We start from the raw sequence: 26,358 nt of genomic DNA on the forward strand, positions 1-26,358 counted from the left end.
GGCTTATCTTAAGTGATCACTCTCCTTACAGTGTGTATGATAAACCCATTGTTTCATGTTCTCTGTGTGTGTGTATATAAATCTCTCCTCTGTTTTTTCCACCAAATGCATCCGATGAAGTGAGCTGTAGCTCACGAAAGCTTATGCTCTAATAAATTTGTTAGTCTCTAAGGTGCCACAAGTACTCCTTTTCTTTTTGCGAATACAGACTAACACGGCTGCTACTCTGAAACCTGTGATAGTATCGTATTGTCACCCTTACTTCTGTGCTGCTGCTGGCAGTGGTGCTGCCTTCAAAGCTGGGTGGCCAGAGAGTGGCAGATGCCAGCTGGGAGCCCAGAGTGCCAGGGCTATGAATCACCAAGCCTAGAGGTGCTGATGCTCAGCCCCAGCAAGCCCTGGCACATATTAAGTACTACAGCAGTGGTCAGGGGCGCCAAGATACAAGTTTGCCCAGGGCACCATTTTCCCTAAGGCCAGCCCTGATAGAGTGGGTTGGCCTGAGCAAGCCCAAAGATAGTACCCCCCTACTGCTCACCAACACCCCCCCCCCCCCCAGGCACAGTCACTGCTCCCTGCACCTCAAAGTCGGGGTCTGCCTCTGTATTCCAGGAGTGTCCTACCAAATTCCTCCACAGACAGTTGTGGATTCCTAGGAAACCAACAACTTCAGTAAAGCCAATGCAGCCCAAGCCTCATGTATCCTGGTACAACCAAAGACAGCCCCTGACCTAGTGGAAACTTTAGGAAGCTCACTCCTGTTGTTGAGGCCAGTGACACAGGAGACTGTGCTTCTGGAAGTTGCCATTCGGGGCCATTGGGAGGTCCTTCAGTCCAGGATGACTCAATCGCCACACTTCCCATAATCTTCAGCATTTCATAGCTAGTGGATCATGATCCACACATCCTTTGGCGAGAGCACCAGGTTAGCTTCCGCTCAGAGTTCTGTCTACAAGTCTGCCCATGCACACCATCTGATAAACCCGGAACCAAGACTGGTTAAAGAATCTGTGTGTATGTAACTGCAGCTGGGTGTCCCCCTCCAGGCTTGGTTCCTACGCTTGAAATCCAGTACTAGGTGATCTGGTCACATGCCTCTGTAGTATCATAGCAGCCATGACTCAGAGGCTGTTTGTAGTGTCCTGAGGAAGGCTCCCCGGTGGAAGATTAGCTTCTTTTAAGACCTATTATTCTCCCTAATGGTCCATTGACTTGAATGGGCCCTTCCTAGCCAGCCATCTAGACAGTCTTTTTCGTAATAGACATTCCCCAGGTGTAAACGCATTTGTAATAGATACATAGACACTATTCCTAACTTCAGATACCAAAATGATACATGCATACAAGTAGGATAATCATATTCAGTAAATCATAACCTTTTCAATTATATCTTACATGACCTATCTTGCATAAAATACATCATAATTATGCCACACTCGTATAATAATCTTACTATAAAGAATATAGGGTGTAGTGTCACAACCTGTATTAGGAGACATTAGAATGGGTGAGGAGAGGAGAAACTATGCACTTGTAGCACTATGCATGCCCGGGGCAAAAGAATATCCTTTGCTCCAACTCTTACCTTTCATAGGACTTTTCCTATTAATAGTAAGGCAGAACAACCAAAGTACCAAAAAAATCCTGCCCCAACCAAAAAACAAAATAAAAACCATGAACACACATTTCTTGAGTGCAGGCTTCTTGTTGTGGGTCCCCTGTAAGCCCCTGCAAGTCACTTGTACAAGTACATAGTTTCTCCTATTTTGGGGAACACAACATCAACATAATGATGGGGAAGATCCTGAGGCAGTCATGCTAAAAGAGAGGGACCTATGGAAAAACTCTTAGGAATCACAAAATAAGATGATAGTTTTTACATATAGATGGTGCTGCAGTGCCTGCAGGAAGGCATGCAGACCAGATTTTCAAAGGTATTTCGGTAACTAAAGATGTAAATAAGTGCCTAAATACTATGAGAATCTGGCCCTATGTGCGTTAGCAGAAAGGATATGACCTTTTTTCAAATACAGACAGAACCCATTTGTCTTGGGTGGTGGTTCTCTACTACAGTAAGAGGAAGGCCCACTTTGGGTTGTGTTACTTTGGCCCACAATAAACAAGACATGAACACTGAAGCAGTCAACACCCAGAAGCCCCAGTCATGGACCAGGACCTCATTGTGCAAGGCACTGTACATGGAACCTTTATCTGACAGAGACTAGAAGAAAAGAGGAGGATTTTATGCTCAGACAATATGGAGGTGTTGCCCTAGAAACACACGAGACTGGTAAGAAAGGTACTCCCTACTTTTTGTTTGAATTTCCAAATCATAAAGTTTGGATACAAATGCAAATGAAAAATGGAGTAACTAATTATGGTCTCTTCTGCAACTGAAGCGAGAAATCACTAATGTGTTCATTGATTAATTATTTAGGGATGCATCCAGCCTGTCTTTAAACTGTTTGGAACCCCTGGAAGGAACAGTTATAACATAAGAATGGCCATACTGGGTCAGACCAGTATCCTGTCTTATGACAGTGTCCAATGCAAGGTTCCCTAGAACAGGGGTGGGCAAACTTTTTGGCCTGAGGGCCACATCTCGGTATGGAAATCATATGGAGGGCTGGCTGGGGCAGGGGACTAGGGTGCACCGGGGGGTATGAGGGCTCTGGCTGGCAGTGCAGCTTCTGGGTTGGGGCTGAGGATGAGGGGTTTGGGGTGCAGGAGGATGCTCCGGGCTGGGATGGAGGGATTCGGAGAGGGCTCTCAGCTGGGGCAGGGGCGCATGGGGGGGTGCAGCTCCGGCTGGGGGTGCAGACTCTGGGATGGGGCTGAGGGGTTTGGGGTGCACGAGGGTGCTCCAGGCTGGAATCAAAGGGTTTGAAGGGTGATCCGGGGTGCAGGATCCAGGCAGTGCTTACCTGAAGTGGCTCCTGGAAACAGTGGCCCGTCCCCTGTCCGGCTCCCACACGGAGATGGGGCAACACCGCTCTGCGCCCTGCACTGTCCGCGGGCACAGCCCCCACAGCTCCCATTGGCTGTGGTTTGCGGCCAATGGGAGCTGCAGAGCTGGCGCTTGGAGTGGAGGTAGTTTGTGGAGCCCCCAGCTGCCTCTGCTTCTGGGAGTTAGACGGAGCTGCTGCATGAGCAGAGCAAGGCAAGCTGCTAACCCCACTTCCCAGCTGGAGCACCAAATTGGGGAAAGCTTCCAACCCCGCTACCCAGTGGGAGCCTAAGGGCCGGATTAAAAGGTCCGATGGGCTCGATGCGGCTCACAGGCCATAGTTTACCCATTCCTGCCCTAGAGTGAACAGAACAGGTAATCAAGTGATCCATCCCCTGTTGCTCATTCCCAGTTAGGTTATTATTTTCAGCTTAATATCAGAAAGTCTTTTTTCTCCCTGGGCAGTCTAGAGATTCTTCTGGCTACAACAGAGCAGACATGCCAATACCTAGAGCAACGGCAGGCAGCCTATGGCATGTGTGCCAAAGGTGGCACGCGAGCTGATTTTTAGTGGCACTCACACTGCCCAGGTCCTGGCCACTGATCCAGGGGGCTCTACATTTTAATTTAATTTTAAATGAAGCTTCTTAAATATTTTTAAAACCTTATTTATTTACTTTCCATACAACAATAGCTTAGTTATATATTAAAGATGCATAGAAAGAGACCTTCTAAAAACATTAAAATGTATTACTGGCACGCGAAACCTTAAATTATAGTGAATAAATGAAGACTCGGCACACCACTTCTGAAAGGTTGCCGACCCCTGACCTAGAGGATATTTTGGAACTACATCTCTTTGGGTATTTGAGCTTCTGATAGGTGGGGATTTGCATGACTGAATCTGAAGAGAAGATCCTCCCTTCATTCTACTCCAGTGGAAAAAGGACAACATCCAAAAATAAAAAATATATTTGGCCCAAGTTTACTCGATTTATGGCCAATACAGTTAAGGGAGTTACAAAAGGGACAAACTTAGCTCATTATATCCTCTACCCCAGCCAGCAAAGACAAGTCCATTTTATCACGTTGTTATATATGTACCATTTTTATTGTTTCTTTTCTTAAAGATAATTAGTTTCCTTGCAGCTGGCTACCTTTAGGTTTAGACTTTGTTTTTACTTACAGCTAATGTTAGCATTTTCTACTCCAATTAGGCAACTGTTACATACTATTAGATGAACTACTTGTTAAAGTGTTTTTGGTTGTTACAGAAGCAAGCAGCGCTCTGACAGCTAAACTATTAGAAATTAAGATGCAACCAAAAAGAGAAGTATGTGTGCGCGTGTGGGTGGGGTGGAAAAGGTCCATCCAGCAGCAAAACACATTTCAATGTGGGGGATTTAAGTCTTGGTGTCAAGACCATTCCTGTGATGGCCAGGGTTGCATGTATAACAGATGTAGCCCACGCAGACCTTAGGGAGGGGGGGAAATTGATGCCAAGTGCAAGATGCATCAACTGAGAACCATTTTTGCCATGGTGACAGGATGATGGTTTCTAACTGTGAATGGAGTATTAGTATATATTCATTCACATTTGGTTATTTATGCCACTAAAATGAGACAGCTGTGCACTTTCACACCCTTGAGGGACCCAAAAAAAAAAAGTGTGACATTCCGATTTGTTTTAGGATAGTTATAAATCGCTACAGCTCACTCGTTTACTCACAATAGACAGCTTTTCAGGAGTAATTAACAGCGAAAGGGAAGATGAATTGTTTAGTCTTCAAAGGCGTTTACTGCATTGTATGCTGCAAGATCCTTAAGCATTGTTTACTTCAACAATTCTGACAAATCAGCAAGTCAAATATTGTCTGCATCTTAAAGTTTTATTTTCTTAGACATGTGTCACTTGGGTTAAAAATCTCTGGAACAGACATTGCAACCACATGCAGTATCTTTAGGAACCATATTGTTTTAAATATATCCTTGTAAGGTAGGAATTCTTCTACTTCCCAGGTTGGGTTACCATAGCTCCTCCAGGAACTAAAAGCAGCATGTGGGATAATTATTGCACTCACTGTGATTGTAAACAGCTTCAGAGATGTACCACCCCCAGGGTGGCTTGCATATTCTGGGTCAGAGCACTACCAGAGACCAGAAGAAACGGCTTTTCATTTAAAAGGGCCAGCTTGAACTGAGAGAGAGTCTTTTTGATTCAGCAAAAATACATCACCTTTTGTGCAAGGGGGGGCAGGACCCAAACTTGCTGGAAGGTTGGAAAGATTGGAACCTGCAAAGGTCTCCACAGAACTGATGGGGAGCTGCTGATAAAGCATTAAATCCCTGTTTTTGTTTTAAGTTTTCTCTGTATACTTTTATCCTTGAATAAACAATCTGTTTTGAAACAGCTGCATGGTATCTGGTAAGTCACCATCATTGTCCTTGTAGAGTAACTAAAAAGCAGGAGGCTAGATGTTTGTCAGACCTGCTTGGGGATAATCACAGTGAAGGGCAAGAGGACTGCAAAAGCCCCGAGCTAGTAAAGAGTGGGATGTATGTCCCTGCCCAGAGAAAGGCAACAGCTGGGGGCCTTAGACTGAGTGGGCATTCCTCTGAAGCAGCCGTGGAAGGGGAGGTGTTTATTAATTTAGATGGAATAGATGGGCCCAAACAATTAAAGGTGTTAACAAGACCCTATTGCTGTTAAATATTAAACAGCTATAAACAAAGTTTGGTCTACAGAGCCTTCAACCTGATTAGTACCATGGCAAACACCAATAAAAGTCCTTTTAACCTTTTCCTAAAAACATTATTATACAACCCTAACTATAAGCCCAACTGTGAAAATTCATAAAGAATCACAATAACTTATAATAAATGTTGATGGCTAAAAGTTACAAGAGGGAGACAGACTGAATTGGTATAAATAAAAAGGCTTGCTGAGATAACTCAAGGACTGTGTTAAAATGATACCTGGGAAACAGGAGAATTGAGTCTGAAAAAAATCAATTAACCAAATATGGTGCGTCGAAAAGTAGAGGTCTATTAGTGGATAAAATAATAAGAGGACACACTATTCTGCCCATCACTTCTTTTTGGGATTTTAAAAAACTACTTTGGGGGAAATAAAGATGAACAGACTAAGGAAACCTTGACACCAGCTGACTGAAAGATGAGAAAAAGGGGAAGGAGTGAGCTTCACCATCATGGCTGCCATCTCCTGGCACCACAGACCTTCTTTCCAATCCTGAAAGATGTCCTAACAGAGAGGCAGATGACATCACCACCCCTACCACCTTTTGTTGAATCCTGACCACAATGTGGGATATCAGACATTGTTCTCTCTTCCCCATGCCCCAGCGTGTCCTTTTCCTTCCCTACCCGATTTCTTTTCTTTCCTATCTTTCTGCTTTTTCTTTCTGTAATAACAATCTGGCTTAGCCAGCAAAGATCGCATATTTTGCAACACTGTTGTAAGCGTGTGACCAAAGAAGCAAATAAAGGCAATGTCCTAAATAGCCTGATGGCGGTACACGTTTTGGAGTCCAGGTCTCGGAGTCGCTAATAAGACTGAGTGCCATGCTGGAGTTCTTCCAGCAGTGAGGCTGCAAGTGATAGCCAACACCAGATGAAGTGAGCTGTAGCTCACGAAAGCTTATGCTCAAATAAATTTGTTAGTCTCTAAGGTGCCACAAGTACTCCTTTTCTTTTTACCAGAGACTAAAGTTGCATTTTCTACCTTTCCTGTTCTTTCCTTTCCCCTTGTACGTGTTGGTCTTGTTTCGCCTTCTAGAAAACAGAATCAAACTTTAACAGCAGCAGCAGCAACAGCCCCTTCCCATCTCAATTAACTTCTTTTCTTTCCCCCAAAAGGCGAGTAGTTACCACATTTCACTCCATCTAAGAGACTGTCAAAGGGCTTTTTCCAGGGAACAAACAAAGCCTTATTTAATACTTTACATTTCAAATGCTTGAACTGTTTTCCCCTTTTTTCCTTTATCTTTAATAAAACGTTTAAATTATTTTTAAGGGTGTTTTCTCTATGGCACCATGCAGGCTGAGGTCTCTGAGGTGTACCGAACTTTGTTTAAAGCTATTAGATGTTTGACAGTGACAGGGTCTTGTTATCACCTTTAATTTAGATGGAATACATGAGCCCAAAGAATTAACACAACAGGAGGTCAGAGGGCCAGTTATCCTGAAACTGTAACACGTTCTGTTACAGAAGAGAGACTCAAAGGCAGCAAATGTGCAGGTCCTGTTCTGATATTAAGGCTGAAAAGGCTATTGAAAGCACTGGTATCACTACATAGCACAATTTTGCATAAGACAAAATCAAGGAGTGGCGGGGGGGGTTAGAAAAAATTAATCTATTGACACTGAATAAAAGAGGAAGTTACTCACCTTGTGCAGTAACGAGGGTCCTTCGAGATGTGCCTCCCTGTGGATGCTCCACTTCAGGTGTCGGAGTGTCCCTGCGCCACAGATTGGAGATTTTCAGTAGCACTGCTCGGGGCAGAGTAGTCACCTCGTGGTGCAGTTGGCACCTCATGAGGCAGGCACATGACCCGACCCTTTAGTTCCTTCTCTGCTGCAGAGCTCGACGAATGAATTCTGAAGTAGAGGGGAAGAGGGTGCGTAGTGGAGCACTCACAGAGACATACATCTCGAAGAACCCTTGTTACTGCACAAGCTGAGCAACTTCCTCTTCTTGTTAGGAGTAAGAAAAGGAGTACCCGTGGCACCTTAGAGACTAACAAATTTATTAGAGCATAAGCTTTCGTGAGCTACAGCTCACTTCATCGGATGCATTTGGTGGAAAAAGCAGAGGAGAGATTTATATATACACACACACACACACACACAGAGAACATGAAACAATGGGTTTATCATACACACTGTAAGGAGAGTGATCACTCAAGACAAGCCATCACCAGCAGCAGGGGGGGGAAAGGAGGAAAACCTTTCATGGTGACAAGCAAGGTAGGCTAATTCCAGCAGTTAACAAGAATATCAGAGGAACAGTGGGGGGTGGGGTGGGAGGGAGAAATACCATGGGGAAATAGTTTTACTTTGTGTAATGACTCATCCATTCCCAGTCTCTATTCAAGCCTAAGTTAATTGTATCCAGTTTGCAAATTAATTCCAATTCAGCAGTCTCTCGTTGGAGTCTGTTTTTGAAGCTTTTTTGTTGAAGTATAGCCACTCTTAGGTCTGTGATCGAGTGACCAGAGAGATTGAAGTGTTCTCCAACTGGTTTTTGAATGTTATAATTCTTGACGTCTGATTTGTGTCCATTCATTCTTTTACGTAGAGACTGTCCAGTTTGGCCAATGTACATGGCAGAGGGGCATTGCTGGCACATGATGGCATATATCACATTGGTAGATGCGCTGGTGAACGAGCCTCTGATAATGTGGCTGATGTGATTAGGCCCTATGATGGTGTCCCCTGAATAGATATGTGGACACAGTTGGCAACTGGCTTTGTTGCAAGGATAGGTTCCTGGGTTAGTGGTTCTGTTGTGTGGTGTGTGGTTGCTGGTGAGTATTTGCTTCAGATTGGGGGGCTGTCTGTAAGCAAGGACTGGTCTGTCTCCCAAGATCTGTGAGAGTGATGGGTCGTCCTTCAGGATAGGTTGTAGATCCTTGATGATGCATTGGAGAGGTTTTAGTTGGGGGCTGAAGGTGATGGCTAGTGGCGTTCTGTTGTTTTCTTTGTTGGGCCTGTCCTGTAGTAGGTGACTTCTGGGTACTCTTCTGGCTCTGTCAATCTGTTTCTTCACTTCAGCAGGTGGGTATTGTAGTTGTAGGAATGCATGATAGAGATCTTGTAGGTGTTTGTCTCTGTCTGAGGGGTTGGAGCAAATGCGGTTATATCGTAGCGCTTGGCTGTAGACAATGGATCGAGTGGTATGATCTGGATGAAAGCTAGAGGCATGTAGGTAGGAATAGCGGTCAGTAGGTTTCCGATATAGGGTTGTGTTTATGTGACCATCGCTTATTAGCACCGTAGTGTCCAGGAAGTGGATCTCTTGTGTGGACTGGTCCAGGCTGAGGTTGATGGTGGGATGGTTGTTGAAATTGTTGAAATCATGGTGGAATTCCTCAAGAGCTTCTTTTCCATGGGTCCAGATGATGAAGATGTCATCAATGTAGCGCAAGTAGAGTAGGGGCATTAGGGGACGAGAGCTGAGGAAGCGTTGTTCTAAGTCAGCCATAAAAATGTTGGCATACTGTGGGGCCATGCGGGTACCCATTGCAGTGCCGCTGATTTGAAGGTATACATTGTCCCCAAATGTGAAATAGTTATGGGTCAGGACAAAGTCACAAAATTCAGCCACCAGGTTAGCCGTGACAGTATCGGGGATACTGTTCCTGACGGCTTGTAGCCCATCTTTGTGTGGAATGTTGGTGTAGAGGGCTTCTACATCCATAGTGGCTAGGATGGTGTTTTTAGGAAGATCACCAATGGACTGTAGTTTCCTCAGGAAGTCAGTGGTGTCTCGAAGATAGCTGGGAGTGCTGGTAACGAAGGGCCTGAGGAGGGAGTCTACATAGCCAGACAATCCTGCTGTCAGGGTGCCAATGCCCGAGATGATGGGGCGTCCAGGATTTCCAGGTTTATGGATCTTGGGTAGCAGATAGAATACCCCAGGTCGGGGCTCCAGGGGTGTGTCTGTGCGGATTTGTTCTTGTGCTTTTTCAGGGAGTTTCTTGAGCAAATGCTGTAGTTTCTTTTGGTAACTCTCAGTGGGATCAGAGGGTAATGGCTTGTAGAAAGTGGTGTTGGAGAGCTGCCTAGTAGCCTCTTGTTCATACTCCGACCTATTCATGATGACGACAGCACCTCCTTTGTCAGTTCGGAGTAGTGTCCCTGTGTGTGCTCCACTTCAGGTGTCTGTAGAGCAGTGCCCTACTGTGGATGGTAGGAGCTTCGGAGTCATGTGTGCTGTTGCAGAAAACATGGTAAGGCCTATCTGACAGAACACTGAGTGATGGCATAATGTTTTGCAAAGGTGTGCTCTCAGGCCCGTGTGGTAGCCCTGCATATATCTATTAGAGGGACATTGTTCAGGAAGGCTATAGATGTGGCCATGGCATGCGTACAGTGGGATCAGATCCCAGGTGGGGGTTCCTTGTTGTGCAGTCAATAGCAAAGTTGGATACATTTAGATAGTCTCTGGTTGATATAGCGTTCAGCCCTTGGAGTGTTCTGTTGTGGAAATAAAGCCTTGGGGATTTCTGGAACGGTTTGGTTCTGTCTAAATAAAATGCTATGGCTCGTCTGACACCGAGTGTGTGTAGGATGGCCTCTAGTGAGTTCCCATGTGGTTTTGGGTAAAATGGTAACTAACTAATTAAACAAATCTAATTATTTCTAGAGAAAACAAACAAAGAAGCAGCACTGCCACTAGGCTCTGTCTGCAGCTGAGGACAGTTGAGAAGGAACTGAAGTGTGCACCCTACATGAGGCACCAATGGCACCGTGAGAGGACTACCGCGCACGCGCTCCCTGATTGAGCATTGCTACCGAAAATCACAGTGACGCACCGACACCTGAAGCGGAGCACCCACAGGGACACTACTCAAAGAAGAAACAGGAGTTCCTCATATAAAAGAATTTATTCAGCCTTTTTTTCACTATTGGAAATTCATCATGAATGAAGTTTATACTCTCAAGAGTTTTAATTGTACTTTGGTCAATTATACAGCAATACATGCAGTTGTATGCTGCACCATAAGCTGTTTAATTAAACTTAAATAATATTTGTTAAGTTTGCTTCCCTTCCCCATTAGTGCTGCTTCAGACTTGAAAAGACAGAAGAGTTCAAGTGACTTGTTTCTGCAGGACCTTAAACCACTTCAGTTCCCTTCCTCAGTGGTGAAGAAAAGAAAAAGCCAAGTGGGATTGTGGGCTTTGCAGAGAAGAGAATAATTGAACGCTACAGATCTTCTTCGTAGAGTAATTATTTTTCAGCCTCTTCCTCAGAGCAGGTCTGCTGCTCAGCTCCTGTCAGAATCAATTGGTACCAAATCCCAAATGAGGCTGTTGGGCAGATCAAGTGAGAAAGTGTAGACAATTGTAAGAGAAAACATGATTCTAAGACGTCTTTAGAAATCTGCGGTCAAAAGTGAGCAAGCCTACTTTATAGTCTATCTACTTACTTACAAAGCCCCTCCACCATAGGACTGGAGCTCTAAAGACAAAACCCCCCACCATCTGGTTTCAGCTTTGCAGATTTCAAGAAAAAACATCTTTCCCAATATTTATCCTTGCTATAGCTAGGTCAGGCATTAACAAAAGTCAGAAGCCAAGAACATTACTTCCATCAGCCAGGAGGTGTAAAGTTTTAATGCTGTCTATTAAAGTGAGTCTCCCGTGCCCATATCAAACAGGTTTCCTAATAAACTTCATGTTGCCAGGCATTTCTTTGATGCGATACAGGTTTTGCAAAGTTATTTAATATGGCATTTGAAAACACTTTGGGAAGCTTGATGGAGAACAATTCTGTCTTTCTATCTGTACTTGAAGAGGACTAATATCAGCAGGGTTCAGTTTTCAAATCATTTCAGCCAATAGGACCATTGTCAAAGAGTGGAGATTTTACTATGAGCAATTTTGAATTTGAAAAAGTTGTACAATGTTCTAGTCAGGTAGGGATATAAGCACCTTCAAGACCAAAAGATAGCTACCAAAGGCAAAATACTAGTTTCCTGGGTAGACCTAACAAATAGGAAAAAAAGTAGAACCCCCTAAAAAGGGAGAGAAGGATACAGTGTTTCTCAGATTCAGAAGTGAACTTCTAGTTCCAGTGCCAAACAGCTTTCTTTTCTTAAAGGGAATAATGACTAGACTGAGCTTGTGAATGATATCTACTCTCCAAGTCATCCACTACAAAGGACATGGATTTATCTCTGGAGTTCCTCAATTATTTTGGGCTTTTTCTTGAGCTTTTGCAGCAACACATGACTAATACTACACAGTACTACCAATGTGTCACTTTTGGGAGAATTAAAACAAATTTTAAATTGTATCCTATTTAAAACAATACATTATGAAAAGTGTGTTGTTTTTTTTTTAAAGCAGTTAGGTAGGTGCTGCCTGAGTGTTTTTAAAAACAAAACAGTCTTTTACAATGAGTTCCTATTTTTGCATCTTTCCAAAAATAGGGCTCTTACTGTGCTAGTGTGCTTTGTTTATCTTTACAGTGATAATGCAACAAAACACGAGCACTGCTATTTATCCCTATCAGAATTCCAACTATCAAGTCATTAGGATTTATTGGTCATCAAGTAGGCAAATATCAATGCTTGCGCTCCCAGAAAGGAGTGTTGTGTTTTGGGCTTTTTTCTTGCACATTTAGGAAACTCTAGTCAGAGAAGTTTAGTCATAGGCTTTAGAAAGAAACATTTATTCTATGAGAAGGTAATTTTTTTTTTTAAAAAAAAGAGCCTGTGTTCATGCATGAAGTCTAAAGGAAACACAGCAACAGTCTTCAGAAGAGACAGATTTGTATCCATGTGAAATTATCTACTATTTTACATAGGAATAAGACATCTTTTTGGAAGATGTTAGCTTTGAATTGCAGTCTGGTATAAGAAAAGGACTCAGGGCTAGAACACCTCAGTTCTAATCACAGTTCTACCATCGACAAAGCGAAATAAATCATATATATATATATATATAAAAAAAATATATGCCTCATGTTTTACCCAGTTGGAGAATGAAGATATTTACTCACAAACATTGTAGGATTCTTTTAAATAGTAGTTAATATCTGTAAAGAACATTCAAGATATAAAGCACTTTAGTCAGTGACTGTGCCAAATATTATTTGGAAGTTCAGCCGTGTCAGTCACCTTTACAGCACCGTTCTCCTCCTCCTCCTCCACAATGCAAGAAGGCCTTGCTGCAGAGACTGAATTCCATGATGGGAGAGGTGGCAGAGATGTGGAAGGCTTAAGGTTGGGGTGGCAAGAGAACAGAATGCTGGAGCGGGGTGAGGGAGTCTGACGTGTATGTGTGTGAGTGGGGGGGGGGGTCAGCAGTGAGCAGCAAACAGTTTCACACATAAGGCCAAAAGGGATCATTGCGATCATCCAGTCCAACCTCTTGTATAACATAGGACTTCACTGAATTAATTACTGTTTGAATTAGAGAACATCCTTTACAAAAAAAAAAAATCCAACCCCGATTTAAAGATTTCCACTGATTGAGAATCCACCATATCCTTGTTACATTGTTTCTATGTTTAATTATCGTCACTGTTAAAAGTTTGCACCTTATTTAAGAATGTGAGACTGGCCATACTGGGTCAGACCAAAAGTCCATCTAGCCCAGTATCCTGTCTTCCAACAGCAACCAATGCCAGGTGCTTCAGAGGGAATGAATAGAACAGATAATCATCAAGTGATCCATCCTATCGCCCATTTCCATACCCATCTTGGCTAATATTAATTTCTAGTCTGAATTTGTCCAACTTCAACTTCCAGTCACTGGATCTTATTATACATTTGTCTGCTAGCCCTCTATTATCTAATATTTTCGCCCATATAGGTACTTACAGACACTGTTCAAGTCACCCCTTAACTTTCTCTTTGTTAAGGTAAGTAGATTATGCCTTATAATGAGAGACTTGAGGAGCTTGTTTTCCAATCCATCTCACGGCTCTTTGAGCCTCTCCAACTCATCCATATCCTTGAATTGCGGACACCAGAACTGGATTTCCAGGAGCAGTTGTTAGGGGAGCTCCTACTCGTACATGATTCCCCTGTTTATACATCTGTACACTACCAATCTCACTCACTTGGCCTGGGGAATTAGCCACACCCAAATTAGTCTTTCCCTCCAGGCTCCAATTTTTATCTTATTTTTTTGTTGAATTTGTCACTTAAGCACAAGTACACATGTCCAAAGAACAGCAAAGTTGGAGGACCACTAGTTCATGAGTTAACACTACATGCTCGTGGAGTACAGCATAACCCTCATTCATGTTCACGGGGTAAATAAACAGGGCTGGCTGCCCCCAGGCCTCCGGCCTTTAAAGAGGAAGGCCACCCTGTTACAACATCGAAGGATCACAGCCTTTTTAGCCACAGTGTTGCACTGGAAACTCATGATTATCCACCAGGACCGGTAGAGAGAGGGGAGTTGAGGCGATGACAGCAAAAGCAGTGGAAGGGGAGAACTGGGCTGTGGTAAGTGTGGGTTCTGAGTAATTATTCTAAAACATAACTGACACAGAGTTTAGGCTGCAGAGTGGCGCCTAGTGGCATTCCAGAACGAGGAGAGTGGCTAACCAAGGAAATACAAAGTTGAGGTACATGCCTTCCCGGTGTCGACAGGCAGGCTGGTGAGGAGTGGAGATTAAGTGGGTGAGCCTAGCTAGAGCAATGATTACCCTGGCTGCATGTTGATCCCTTCACTGCCTCTGCCATCACCACCTCCTCTCTCCGCCAGTCCAGCACAGTCCTCTCTCCATGGGAAGCAGCTCAATGTACAGCTCAGCCTATGTAACAAAGAAAAGTGCTGCCTATGGATTTGTTTGCACCAGCAATGGGCACCAAACAGCAACGGACAACTTTGCTTCTAGAATATAATGATTTAGCAAGACAGGAAGGGAAGGGTTAGCTGGAAATATGGGGAAGGTTCTGTGTAGAGAAGGACACACACAGTCTTCTCTCACATGCTTAACCAACACAGAAAGTCTATCAACATTCTGTAACAGTCAATGCGCAATTTCTCTCCCTGGCCTGTCAGCCACTCCACGCTCCTAACATTTCAAAGTACAAATCATTACATTATAACAAAATGTACTGCGGGGTGAACTACAGACCACTTAGGAATCACATTGCATTTTTGGCCTTTAGCAGGTCACAGTAGCATCTTTACCATACACCTCTAAAATAACTACAGCTGTCCAAATAAAGAACTCCTACAAAGAGCATTTTTATGTTTAAAAAAAAAAAGTGAGGAAATTCACTAACAAAATATCCTTTTCTTAGTGCAGAGTTAAGGTTGCCTGGTAGAATCATGTGCCTTTCCAAAATTTCAAGTTCAACAAAACTCAGAATTCTGAAAACCAGGATGTACAAAAATCAGGGATGCTCTGGTGCATATCTTAACTCTCAGACTTCTGAGTCTTGCTGATCTTGACATTCTGGAAGGACACACGATACCACCAGGCAACTCTAACTTTGCATTAACAAAGGATTCTTTTTTGTCAGTGAAAAATTTAGTTTGATCAAGATGCCAAATGGTATGCACTGCAGGGAACTTGATGGGTAAACCCAAAAGTAATTTTGTGTTTAAAATTTGAGGCTCAATGCATACATAGGACAAGGCTCTACACTATGTGTTCATATATAACTTTTTTCTCTTTAAAAACAATGACCAAAAGCCAAGTATTTTCACATTGCAGTAATTAGCAGATTATATTACCTGGCGAACTGGCACATTTTGATGAAGCCTGAGCATTCTCAGAATCCTTCTGCTGTGGTTTTGATGTGGGATTTTTTAGTACCATCTCTTCTCCACTGGGAACAGGCACATGAGAAGTGGAGGGAGTAGCAGCGAAGAGCCTCTTCAGTACTTTCCCTATGAACACTATGGGATAATAAAAATAATTGTAATAAATAAAAGTAGAAACATCTTTACAATAGATGCAAGTCACTGTATTTTGAGATTTTTTTTAACCCTCTAATCAATTAAGAGTTGCTTCCCTTTCCTCCAGCTGTAAGTGCAAGCTGCCATCTTCACATAAACCCCCCATCCTCAAGGGTCATCAGTGATATTTTGAACCTGGAATAGCCAGCATTCCCCCCCCACCCCCGAGCTAAAGGAGTAAATGTTAGCTGGTGGCAGCAATTGTACACTGCTATCCTCTGCAGCCAGGACAGGACATTTTACAAGAATGCTACACAAGCATCTTAAGACTGCTTAAAGTGTCTTGTTGGCACTTTTATGTAAAAGTAATGAGAATGATAGCAATAGCACATGCTAACCCTATTATTTCTATTAAAGAAGTAGCTTTCTCACATGCCATTTTGCCTTCCACCTCACCCTATCATCTCATGCTTGCAGTACAAACTGCTACTAGTTATTTAAATGCAAAGGTCATTTAGATAAAACCAAGCTATAGCTAAAATTGCCTTCTTCCTAATAAGCATGCTTGAATATTTTAGTCACTTAAACCATATTTTGTTTTAGTCACAGAAAGCTGTTGTCTAGAGTGTGACACTCTTGGGTTATGACGTATGCCTGGTCAAGCAGAGATTTTTACAGGGCAGAGGAGAATAGGTTTGGAGATATTAAAATTGGATCAAAGGTTAGATAACTGTTTTGGCAGGAAAAGACACATCTATCTTCAGGGTAACCTACGGTGGGATTCTAACAAAATAATTATAAATGTTGCCTGGAGAAATGGGGTTTTATTACTTTAACTGGCTGATAGGATGGAAGGGCTCCCTCTTACATGATAAAAATAGCTTTAAGGAATAGTATTCCCTCTAGGCAGGCAATCTGCGGCCCATCAGGGTAATCTGATTGTGGGCCATGAGACATTTTGCTGATGTTGTCCGTCTGCAGGCATGGCCCACTACAGCTCCCAGTGGCCGTGGTTTGCAGTTCCTGGCCAATGGGAGCTGCGAGAAGCAGTGGCCAGCACGTCCCTGCAGCGAACTGCAGCCACTGGGAGCTGCAGGCAGCCATGACTGTGGACGATCAATGTAAACAAATTATCTTGTGGCCCTCCAGTGGATTACTCTGATGGGCTGCATGCGGCCCGCAGGTTTCCCACCACTGCTGTAAGTAATGGCTGCTATGACTCTACAAGGACATGTGACCAGACCACATGTCAGTAGTTTTCCACAAACTGACCTGGGAACCAAGCTTTGAAACAAAGGGTTCCCACCATATACTAAAACTATATAAGGCAGGGAGTGACATCATCTGGGGGTCTTCACTCCACACACAAGAAGACTCCTGGAAACACCTGAGGAACAAAGACTGAACTGAGGGAAGTGCTGGACCCATGCTAAAGGGATTTCTAGCCTGTGTATGAAAGACCTGGGGATTCCAAGCTGTAAAGCAAGTGCAGCTTGCCCCTTAAGAATCTGCAGCCTGCTTGTATCATTTGTAGGGTGAGAATCTGCCATTAATATCCAATCTAGTATATTAAGCTTAGGTTGTGCTTTTGTTTATTTGCTAGGTAATCTGTTTTGATCTGTTTGCTATTACTTATAATCACTTTAAATATATCTTTTGTAGTTAATAAACTTATTTTATGTTTTGATCCAAACCAGTGAGTTTGCAGTGAAATGTTTGGGAATCTTAGCTCAGAGGGTCTATTACATTTCCACTCCACATTGAAAGGCAGGCAAACTCTATGAGCTTACGCTGTACAGTTCCTTGTACAATGCAAGACAGTATAATTTTGGGTTTATACTCGGGGGTGCAGGAAGGAGCCTGGGGAGCTGGGAAATTGGCTGGTGTTTGTTGTTTGCACTCAGGTAGCACCACCTGCTGTCATGTTGGATAATAACAATGCCTGGGTTAGGCTGGATGTGTCCCCACCCAGCTGTGCATCTTAGAGGGGTGCAATGGTTCCCACAGTTCTCAGACTGCACCCTGGGGTGACAACCCATCACAGGTCTGTAAAGTAGTGCCAGATGCTTCTATCCTTACTTATAATAATTAGTCCCATTGACATCAGTAGTAGTACTCTTGCCAGGTCCTTAGCAGTATCAGTCCCACTTTACGGACACATTCTGCTCATCTCACTCATAGGATTAGTCCTATTGACTTCAATTGAACAACTTACATCAATAAAGTGAGCACAGTTTGGCACTTAGTGGTGACTAGTACTATGCAACTTAAAAGACACCAGGGGAAATAGTCATCTACCATAGTATACATACACCCATTATAATTTCACTCAGAACAAGATTCTCTTTAAATATTTAAACTGGCTCACAGCACTATTTAAAAGCCTAAATTATTTTACTATGAATGAAATCTTGTGCCTCTAGGAAATGACAAGGTATGAACGAGTGTGGGACATTCAGGGGAAAAAGAAATGTTATGTTGTAATCACAATTTCTATTCATTAACTAGAGGAATAGTTTCATTGCAACTGTGGCTTAGATTCTTATTCAATAAGCGTATTAAGAATAATGTGGTGGTGGGGGGAAATAAATGGAAAGAGAGCCTTTAGACTCAGTCCAGAGGATGGGATGGTGCAACTACATGTCACCCCAAGAAGAAATGATGACTCAGTTTCAGTTCCTCCAGCGCCTACATCCTGCTTTTGGAGAGGGGGAAAAAGGAAAGGAGGGGTAAATTATTTCACCCATTTTGATGGGGCATTTGCTTGCCCTGCTACTGACCTGTGTGTGTACATATGTACCATGGAAGTCAGGGCAAGTGCATCAGGCTTGCATTTTGTGCTCTTTACCTTCCTTTCCCACGTGTCAAGCTCTGATTTAAGCAGCCCTAATGCAGTTGCACATGGCAGAGTGTGTGGCCTTACTCTCCCCCTGCCCTTACTCACTGGAATTGCTATATTTCTGGCAAATCAAAATCTAGCCCAATTAAAGTTTTGTGCTCACTAGTGGTGCCAAATTTACAACAACAGAGACTGCATTATTGTGTTTTGTCACCCTTTCAAGTGACCACTACAGATAAGGATCCAAACAAATTGGTTCCAATCCAGCACCTTTCACAATCACTAAATTCATTAAAGGAAAAGCTTCCTAGAAGTGTTAGGAAAGATGTAGCGATGTTAAGTACAGAGAAGATTTTCCCCATGCTGTGTGTGTCCGGTGTACAAATATATATTCTTTGCTCAGTGAGACAGTAACAATTATTTGCACTGGTCACAATAGTACCCTACAATCCTTTTGAGGTGAAAGCATGTTCTAATCTAGGAAACCATTTTCTATATTTACATAAATCTGAGAACATTTGAAGTTAGGACTATGAAGGAGATAACCTTACCTAAAAAGGTTATTTTTTGGCTTGAACAAAAATAGTTTTAATTTATTCAGTGCCAGAACTTGGTAGAGTCATAAATGGAAATTTTACTAGGACAATTAATTCAGATTGGATTATGTGCACTGTCGTGTGATTTTAAAACCAAATAAAGGACTACACATGGGAACCAATGATAAATACAAAGTATATCAAAACAAGAGGGAGGGGCTTTACCTTGAGTAAAACGGGGATGAATGCTAAATTATATCTATGCTCTTTATTACACATTAAGACATAAAAGCCACACATTAATTTAAGATTTCAGAGTAGCAGCCGTGTTAGTCTGTATTCGCAAAAAGAAAAGGAGTACTTGTGGCACCTTAGAGACTAACAAATTTATTTGAGCATAAGCTTTCGTGAGCTACAGCTCACTTCATCAGATGCATCCGATGAAGTGAGCTGTAGCTCACGAAAGTTTATGCTCAAATAAATTTGTTAGCCTCTAAGGTACATTAATTTAAGTCTCCTTTGGAAGTTTGGACTGTGTTTCAAACATTAGCAAAAAGAGAAAAATATAATGGACTGAAGGAGATTAAACAAAATTTTACCCTAAAAAAAAAAATTCAGGCAGATGCATCTACAGAAGATTAAGATCTAAACAAACAATGAAGGCAGTGGGCCAGCAGATAGCCTGGCTTTCAAAGTTACTGAATATCCACAGCTCCCACTTATACCAACTGAAGTTACATAGGCTTAGTTAGTACTTCTAAAAATCAGGCCCTATGATATGCAAGTCCAGACACCCAAAATTAGAATCCACTTTTGAAAACCTGGCTCCCTCTCGGTACCCTGGCTTCCTCTCCTTTATGAAGAGCTGTGATCTACACATGATATTTAGAATGAAGGGTTATGGAGTGTTTTAGCTCCATTTCAACAGTATGACTTAAAAAAAAGTTACATTTTATTGGAAATATGAATTAAGAAGATACAAACAGCAGATGTAGATTTCAAGAGAGAAAAACAGCTGCCAAACCACAACAAGCAAGTCTCCAATTATGGTATCTATGTATAAAATGAAAATGCAAAGGACCTGGGATCCATTTAAATATCGATTTTATTTTTGCATAATTAAACCCATCCACCAACCACAATGCAGCCAGAATTTCCAACAAATTATGAGCTTATTACTTTCACTATTGAAGAAAATAGGCCGATTCTGGAAGCATGCATGCACATACTGCCCTCCTGCCCACACATCTTGACATCTTTTCCTGAGTCTGATTTTATTCCTCGTTTAAATGGGAGGGGCTTGTGTCAGCTTATAAAGCAAGGGTCATCAATTCTGGAACTCCCTTCTACACTGTGTTCCAAGAGAACCCAGATTCTCTGACCTTCATGACATCCTGCAAGGTTGATTTATTTTGCCAGGTGTCAGTTTGCATAGATTTCTGGGAGGAGAGACTTTTCAGCAGGGAGTAAGAAAGGTTTAAAGACTGTGTGATCATTCTGACATTGCAATCTAATGCTGTACAATCATTATAAGGGACTGGATAGGGGCTTTTATAGAGTTAAATATATATTAAAGAAAGGCTATATTTTGAAAGGTGCTAAATGACAAATTCAAGGTTTGCACTTAATAGAAGTCCCATTCAAGCCAAAGAAAGTTGAGGATATTCAGCATCACATTGTAAACCAGTGGTTCTCAACCTATTTACCATTGTGAGCCACGTCCAATACTACCTATATGGCCCTGAGGATGTTCCATGGGCCGCAGCTGTGTACCGATTGGGCTACAGGTTGAGAACCATTGCTGTAAACATTCAGCACTTCACAAGTGCAATCTCTAAACGCTGAGCGCCCAAAGCTGTATACGAGTACCCAGTGTTTTGTGTCTGAGGATCTAGAGAGCAGGACATAGAAATACAAGATGGTATTTCAATGTAATCATGTCACAAACATCCTGTGGATTTTTCAGTTGACATTTTAAATCCAAGATTAAAAGATACAAATTTTAGCTGTAGTGATTCTTAGATTAGTTGGATAGGGTAGGAGAGAAATGAAATCTATAAGTAGTTCACAGGTTCTTGTCAAGGTGAAAGGCTAAATATATGAAAAAATAAGCACTAAAAATGTGAGATGTTTCAATTGTACAAGCAACCAAAGCAGCAACCAAAGACCACATGTTTTATCTTTCCTGGTACTCAGTGTGGGCAATAGGCAACTGCTATTTTTAGCAATGAGAGCAAGTTGTGACAGATACTAAACTGCTAGACAAACATTAGCCACTGCAGAATTAAACATAAAAGCAGTGTACAGAAAGAGGTATATAATACATTGCAAAAATAAAAGCAACAAATGTTTAACCAAAACAAAACCCCACAACACCCCATACACAATGCACCAAGCACTAAACCCCATTAAAGAGAAAGCAAGCCAGTATAAGAGAGGTATTCAAGCTGGAACTCACATAATAGAAGAACACAATGTGGTATCCAGAGACTTCCCACCCACTCCCAGAAGAGACAGACCCCATATTAGTAAGAGAAACTGAAAACTGAAATGCAAAAACAGCTGTAACCCACATAGACTCGCTGTCCAGCACAAAGTGCTGATCAAAACCAAAGCTGTACAAGAGAAATTGGAAAATAAGGCAAAAGTTAACACTATAGGCCAACACCAGCATAAAATTCCAGATGTAAAGATTCTCCTGCTGTTACTAAAGTTATCTAACACTTATTTGAGACTCTAGTTTGTTTAGTTATCCTGCTTGTGTTGATTACACAAAATTAAAGCCCCAAACAACATCATAATAGCTCCTTTCTTGGCTCAGTGTAGGAGGAGTTTCAGATTAGCAGCCGTGTTAGTCCGTATTCGCAAAAAGAAAAGGAGGACTTGTGGCACCTTAGAGACTAACAAATTTATTTGAGCAGAAGCTTTCGTGAGCTACAGCTCACTTCATCGGATGCAGTCCACTGAATGCATCCGATGAAGCGAGCTGTAGCTCACGAAAGCTTATGCTCAAATAAATTTGTTAGTCTCTAAGGTGCCACAAGTACTCCTTTTCTTTTTTCTAGAAGAAATGCTTTAGCCAAACAAGTTATTGGAGCTCAGTACAGGGGTAACTGAATGGAATTCTATTTCCTGACAGGAAGTCGGAGTAGATAGTTTTCTGGCCTTAAAATCTAGGAATAGTAATTCTACCCAGAAGCCTGTTGCCAGCCAGTGAAAACCCTAAAGCTCTTATATAATGTACTCCCAGTGTGAGACTCCACTTAATAAACGGGCCATGGCAAACTGCATTAGCTTCAATTTCTAAGTAGTCCTCATGTCACCCCATGCACAGTTTGTTATTTTTCAGCAATCTAATCTTGAAGTGACCAAGATAAGGATACAGCTCCCATCTATAATAAACTGCAGCACTTTTCTTGCCATGTGCAGATTTGGGTTGAGCTGGGGAGGGTAAGCACTCTTGGCTACAACTGCTACGTTAGCATCCAAGAACAGCACAAATGTAACAACACACCTAAAATTGTACAACAATAGCCCATCTAAGTCCAGCTGCCACCTGAGCCTAGGGGAGAGAACCCAGAGTTAGATACGACTTATCATAAGCATTCTATACAATATCATATGCAATATTCCAAGGAATGTGAATGGAAAATTGCTTGCTGTTCTGGGCACTTCGGTAGCAGACACTGACTAATTGGCTGAAGTTCAGAGAGGAGAATGATTAAATTATTAGGAAACAGGAGGGATCACTCTAGGAGGAAGGATGTCAAGAGCTAAATATGAAAAGGAGTACTTATGGCACCTTAGAGACTAGAGCTCTGTTTGGTACAAAGGAACTGTAAGTAGGAATAATGGGACTACATTATGAATAAAATTTAATCTGGATAAACCTAGGGTGGGAGGAGCACCTTCTTTACAGAGAAATTTATTATACTATTCAGTAATCTTCCAAGGAAAATTGTGGAAGCTCCTTGATCAGAAATGTTTAAAACAAAGGACAAAACCCTTAAGAAGCCCAGTGAAGAAAAATCATGCAATGCTTTTATATATTTTCTTGTGTGAGAGCTGAACTAGGTAACCTAAAATGTGTTGGGGTTTGTTTGGTTTTTTTCCATCTGTGTTTTCTGTGTAGACTACCAAATCAAGATAATCTCTCTCTTTCCCGCTCTCCTGTCCCATTGTACACTGTCATTCCATACTTGGAGGAACAGATGCTGTTGCATTTTACACATGGAAAGACTTCAGAGGAGGTCCTGACCCCTAGTTGCTTTCCTGAATAGCCTTTCTTAGTTGAAAAACACTTCTGTGTTTGATGGAGACAGCAATTAAGTAGGGGAAATTGCATGTTTCTAGTCATCTTTTAATCCAGATGTAATGTGTAGAGTATGTCTGATATTATTTGCTTTCTTTTTGCTGCCCAAGATGCATCTGAATAGGTAGTGGGCAACCAATTGAGTTACACAGCAGGGGTGCTCACAGTACATATGACAGGTAGCCAACAGTGTATGTCAGGCACTCCATGCAGAAGGCCTCTGGAGGAAACTCACTCCTCCTACAAAAAGAAAAGGAGGACTTGTGGCATTTTAGAGACTAACAAATTTATTTGAGCATAAGCTTTCGTGAGCTACAGCTCACTTCATTGGATAAATTTGTTAGTCTCCAAGGTGCCACAAGTACTCCTTTTCTTTTTGCGAATACAGACTAACACGGCTGCTTCTAGAAAAGGCATCCAGTCTGAATTTGATGACATGAAAAGATGGAGAATCCACCACTTTCCTTGGCAGTTCCAAAGGTTAATCATCCTCTGTTAAAGCTTTGCGCCCACTTTCTAATTTGAGTTTGCCTGGCTTTGGGATCCAGCCAATGGTTCTTTTTATGCATTTCTCTGTTAGATTAAAGAGTTCCTTAGTACCCAGTGTTCTCTCCTTGTAATGGTATATATACACTGTAGTCAAGTTACCCTCAATCCTCTTGTTGATAAGATGAACCGATCGAGCAATTTTAAGTCTTCCACTAAGGAAGTGGTTCCCAAACTTGTTCTGCCGCTTGTGCAGGGAAAGCCCCTGGTGGGCCAGGCCGGTTTGTTTACATGCCGCGTCCGCAGGTTTGGTAAATCGCGGCTCCCAGTGGCCGCAGTTTGCTGCTCCAGGCCAATGGAGCTACTGGAAGCAGTGGCCAGTACATTCCTCGGCCCGCGCCACTTCCAGTGGCTCCCATTGGCCTGGAGCAGCAAGCCGTGATCGGCTGAACCTGCGGACGTGGCAGGTAAACAAACTGGCCCAGCCTGCCAGGGGCTTTCCCCGCACAAGCGGTGGAACAAGTTTGGGAACCACAACACTAAGGTATTTCTTCGGCTTTTGAATCATTTTGGCACTTTTCTGCATCTCTCCAATTGCTCAGTCTTCTTTTTAAAATGCTGACACCAGAACTGGATACCGTATTCCAGTGTCCATTTACCTCTTATGTACGGCATTGGTGAAAAGTCACCCTCCGATTATACGTACAAGGACAGCATTCGATCCAGTGGCAGATTACCATACCCAACCAATTGGAGAGCCCCACAGGAGTGGCTGGAACTCTTGCCACAGCCCCTGCTCCTCCTCTCTCCCGCTCCATGCTCCTCCTCTTCCCCCTGCAGCTCCGCCTCCACCCCAACCAGAGAAACCTGTGTGGAGGTGATGAGCAATTCCCAATGCCCTGAGGCAGAGCTGGCTGAGTGCTGCTCCCCACCAGGCACAGAGCTCACCTGAGCCCCTCTCCCCTCCCCGGCGTGGCGCAGCTCTGAGCCTCTCTCTCCGCTCCCATCCCTGGCATGGTGCTGCTCTAAGCCCTCTCCCTTCCTTCCCATCCCCGTGTGGCACAGAGTGCCCTGAGCCCCTCTCTCTCCCGCCCCCGCACAAAGCTGGCCTTCTCTCTTCCCTCATGTGGGGCTGGCCCGAGCCACTTGCTGAAGCCCTCATCTTCCCTGCGCAGGGCTGGCCCGAGCCCCACTGCTCATAATCGCCCCGCCCCAAGGCCCCCCACTCACCCGCCCCCCCTCCTTTTTGGAAAAACTGGACATTTGTCCCATTTGCTCTTGCCAATTGGTGATCAGCTGGCGAGAGCAAATGGGACAAATGCCCAGTTTTGCAAAAAAAGTTAGGACGTCTGGGGCCAAAATGGGACATATGGTCATGCTAGGTCAGGGCCCCCCCTTACGCAGTCCATACCTCCTCCATCCCCAGGAGAAGGGCAGGAGCGGGGCCAGGGCCCACAGTCAGGGGCTGAGAGTGGGTGTGTGGCCGGGAGCAGAGCAACAGCTGGCGGGAGGGCCAGAGCAGAGCTGGGAGAGGGCTTGGCTCTGCCGAACATTCCTCTGTGCCCCCTTAGCGGGGTGTGCCCCTCGGTTTGGGAGCCACTGCCCTAGGCTGTGACAAGAACTGCATAGGGAGCCCAGGCAGTTGTGGGGGAGCTCCAGAACCAGCACCTGCCTTGGACAGGGGGCCGGAGTGCCAGACAGCAACCCCCAGCCTTTGTCCCTGCTCCCCACCCCAGGACATGCCACCCAGTGCAGGTGGAGGGACCAGGGCTCCCCACAGTGGCCCAGGCTCCCTGGACAGCTCTTACCATGGCCCGGCTTCTGGTAAGGGGAAGAGCGGGGGTGGGACCTCACGCCTGGCGGGGAAAGGGTGGCCCAAAGTGTTCTTCGTTCCCAGTGCCCCAGTATATCTTAATCTGCCTCTGATTAAATCATTTTTGTTATAGCATTGCTGTCAAGGTTCCTTCCCCACTCTAAACTCTAGGGTACAGATATGGGGACCTGCATGAAAACCTCCTAAGCTTACTTTTACCAGCCTAGGTTAAAACTTCCCCAAGGTACAAACTATTTTACCTTTTGCCCTTGGACTTTCGCTGCCGCCACCAAATGTCTAAGCGGTTTTTTTTATTAGGAAAGAGCCGTTTGGAAACGTCTTTCCCCCCAAAATCATCACCAAAACCTTGCACCCCCATTCCTGGGGAAGGTTTGGTAAAAAACCTCACCAATTTGCGTAAGTGACCACAGACCCAAACCCCTGGATCTTAAGAACAATGAAAAAAGCATTCAGTTTCTTACTAGAAGAATAGAAGAAAAGGTAAAAAGAATCACCTCTGTAAAATACTTTACAGGGTAATTAGATTCAAAACAGAGAATCCCTCTAGGCAAAACCTTAAGTTACAAAAAGACATAGACAAGAATATCCATTCTATTCAGCACAGCTTATTTTCTCAGCCATTTAAAGAAATCATAATCTAACGCATATCTAGCTAGATTACTTATTCAGTTCTAAGACTCCATTCTTGTTCTGTCCCCAGCAAAAGCATCACACAGACAGACAGACCCAGACCCTTTGTTTCTCCCCACCTTCAGCTTTGAAAGTATCTTGTCTCCTCATTGATCACTGTGG

The 26,358-nt window shown here is 43.3% G+C and overlaps 1 protein-coding gene across 7 annotated transcripts in view; it reads right to left on the reverse strand.

Moving 5' to 3' along the window:
- The window catches only part of ERICH1 (glutamate rich 1), a 121,449-nt gene that overhangs the window by 84,770 nt on the left and 10,321 nt on the right, over nucleotides 1-26,358 (reverse strand). For 6 of the 7 annotated variants that reach the window (XR_006279783.1, XR_006279784.1, XM_038396687.2 and 3 more), the window contains exon 2: nucleotides 15,395-15,559. Coding sequence is in view for 5 of the 7 variants with exons in the window: in XM_038396687.2 (XP_038252615.1) it covers nucleotides 15,395-15,559 (165 nt within the window). In the remaining 2 variants the exon portion in view is untranslated. Of the gene's footprint in view, nucleotides 1-15,394; nucleotides 15,560-20,665; nucleotides 20,822-26,358 lie in introns of those variants that run through there. The other variant, XM_043510341.1, reaches the window with a different exon arrangement.

The sequence above is a fragment of the Dermochelys coriacea genome, chromosome 3 (assembly GCF_009764565.3).
Source record: "Dermochelys coriacea isolate rDerCor1 chromosome 3, rDerCor1.pri.v4, whole genome shotgun sequence".
Lineage (NCBI taxonomy): Eukaryota > Metazoa > Chordata > Testudines > Dermochelyidae > Dermochelys > Dermochelys coriacea.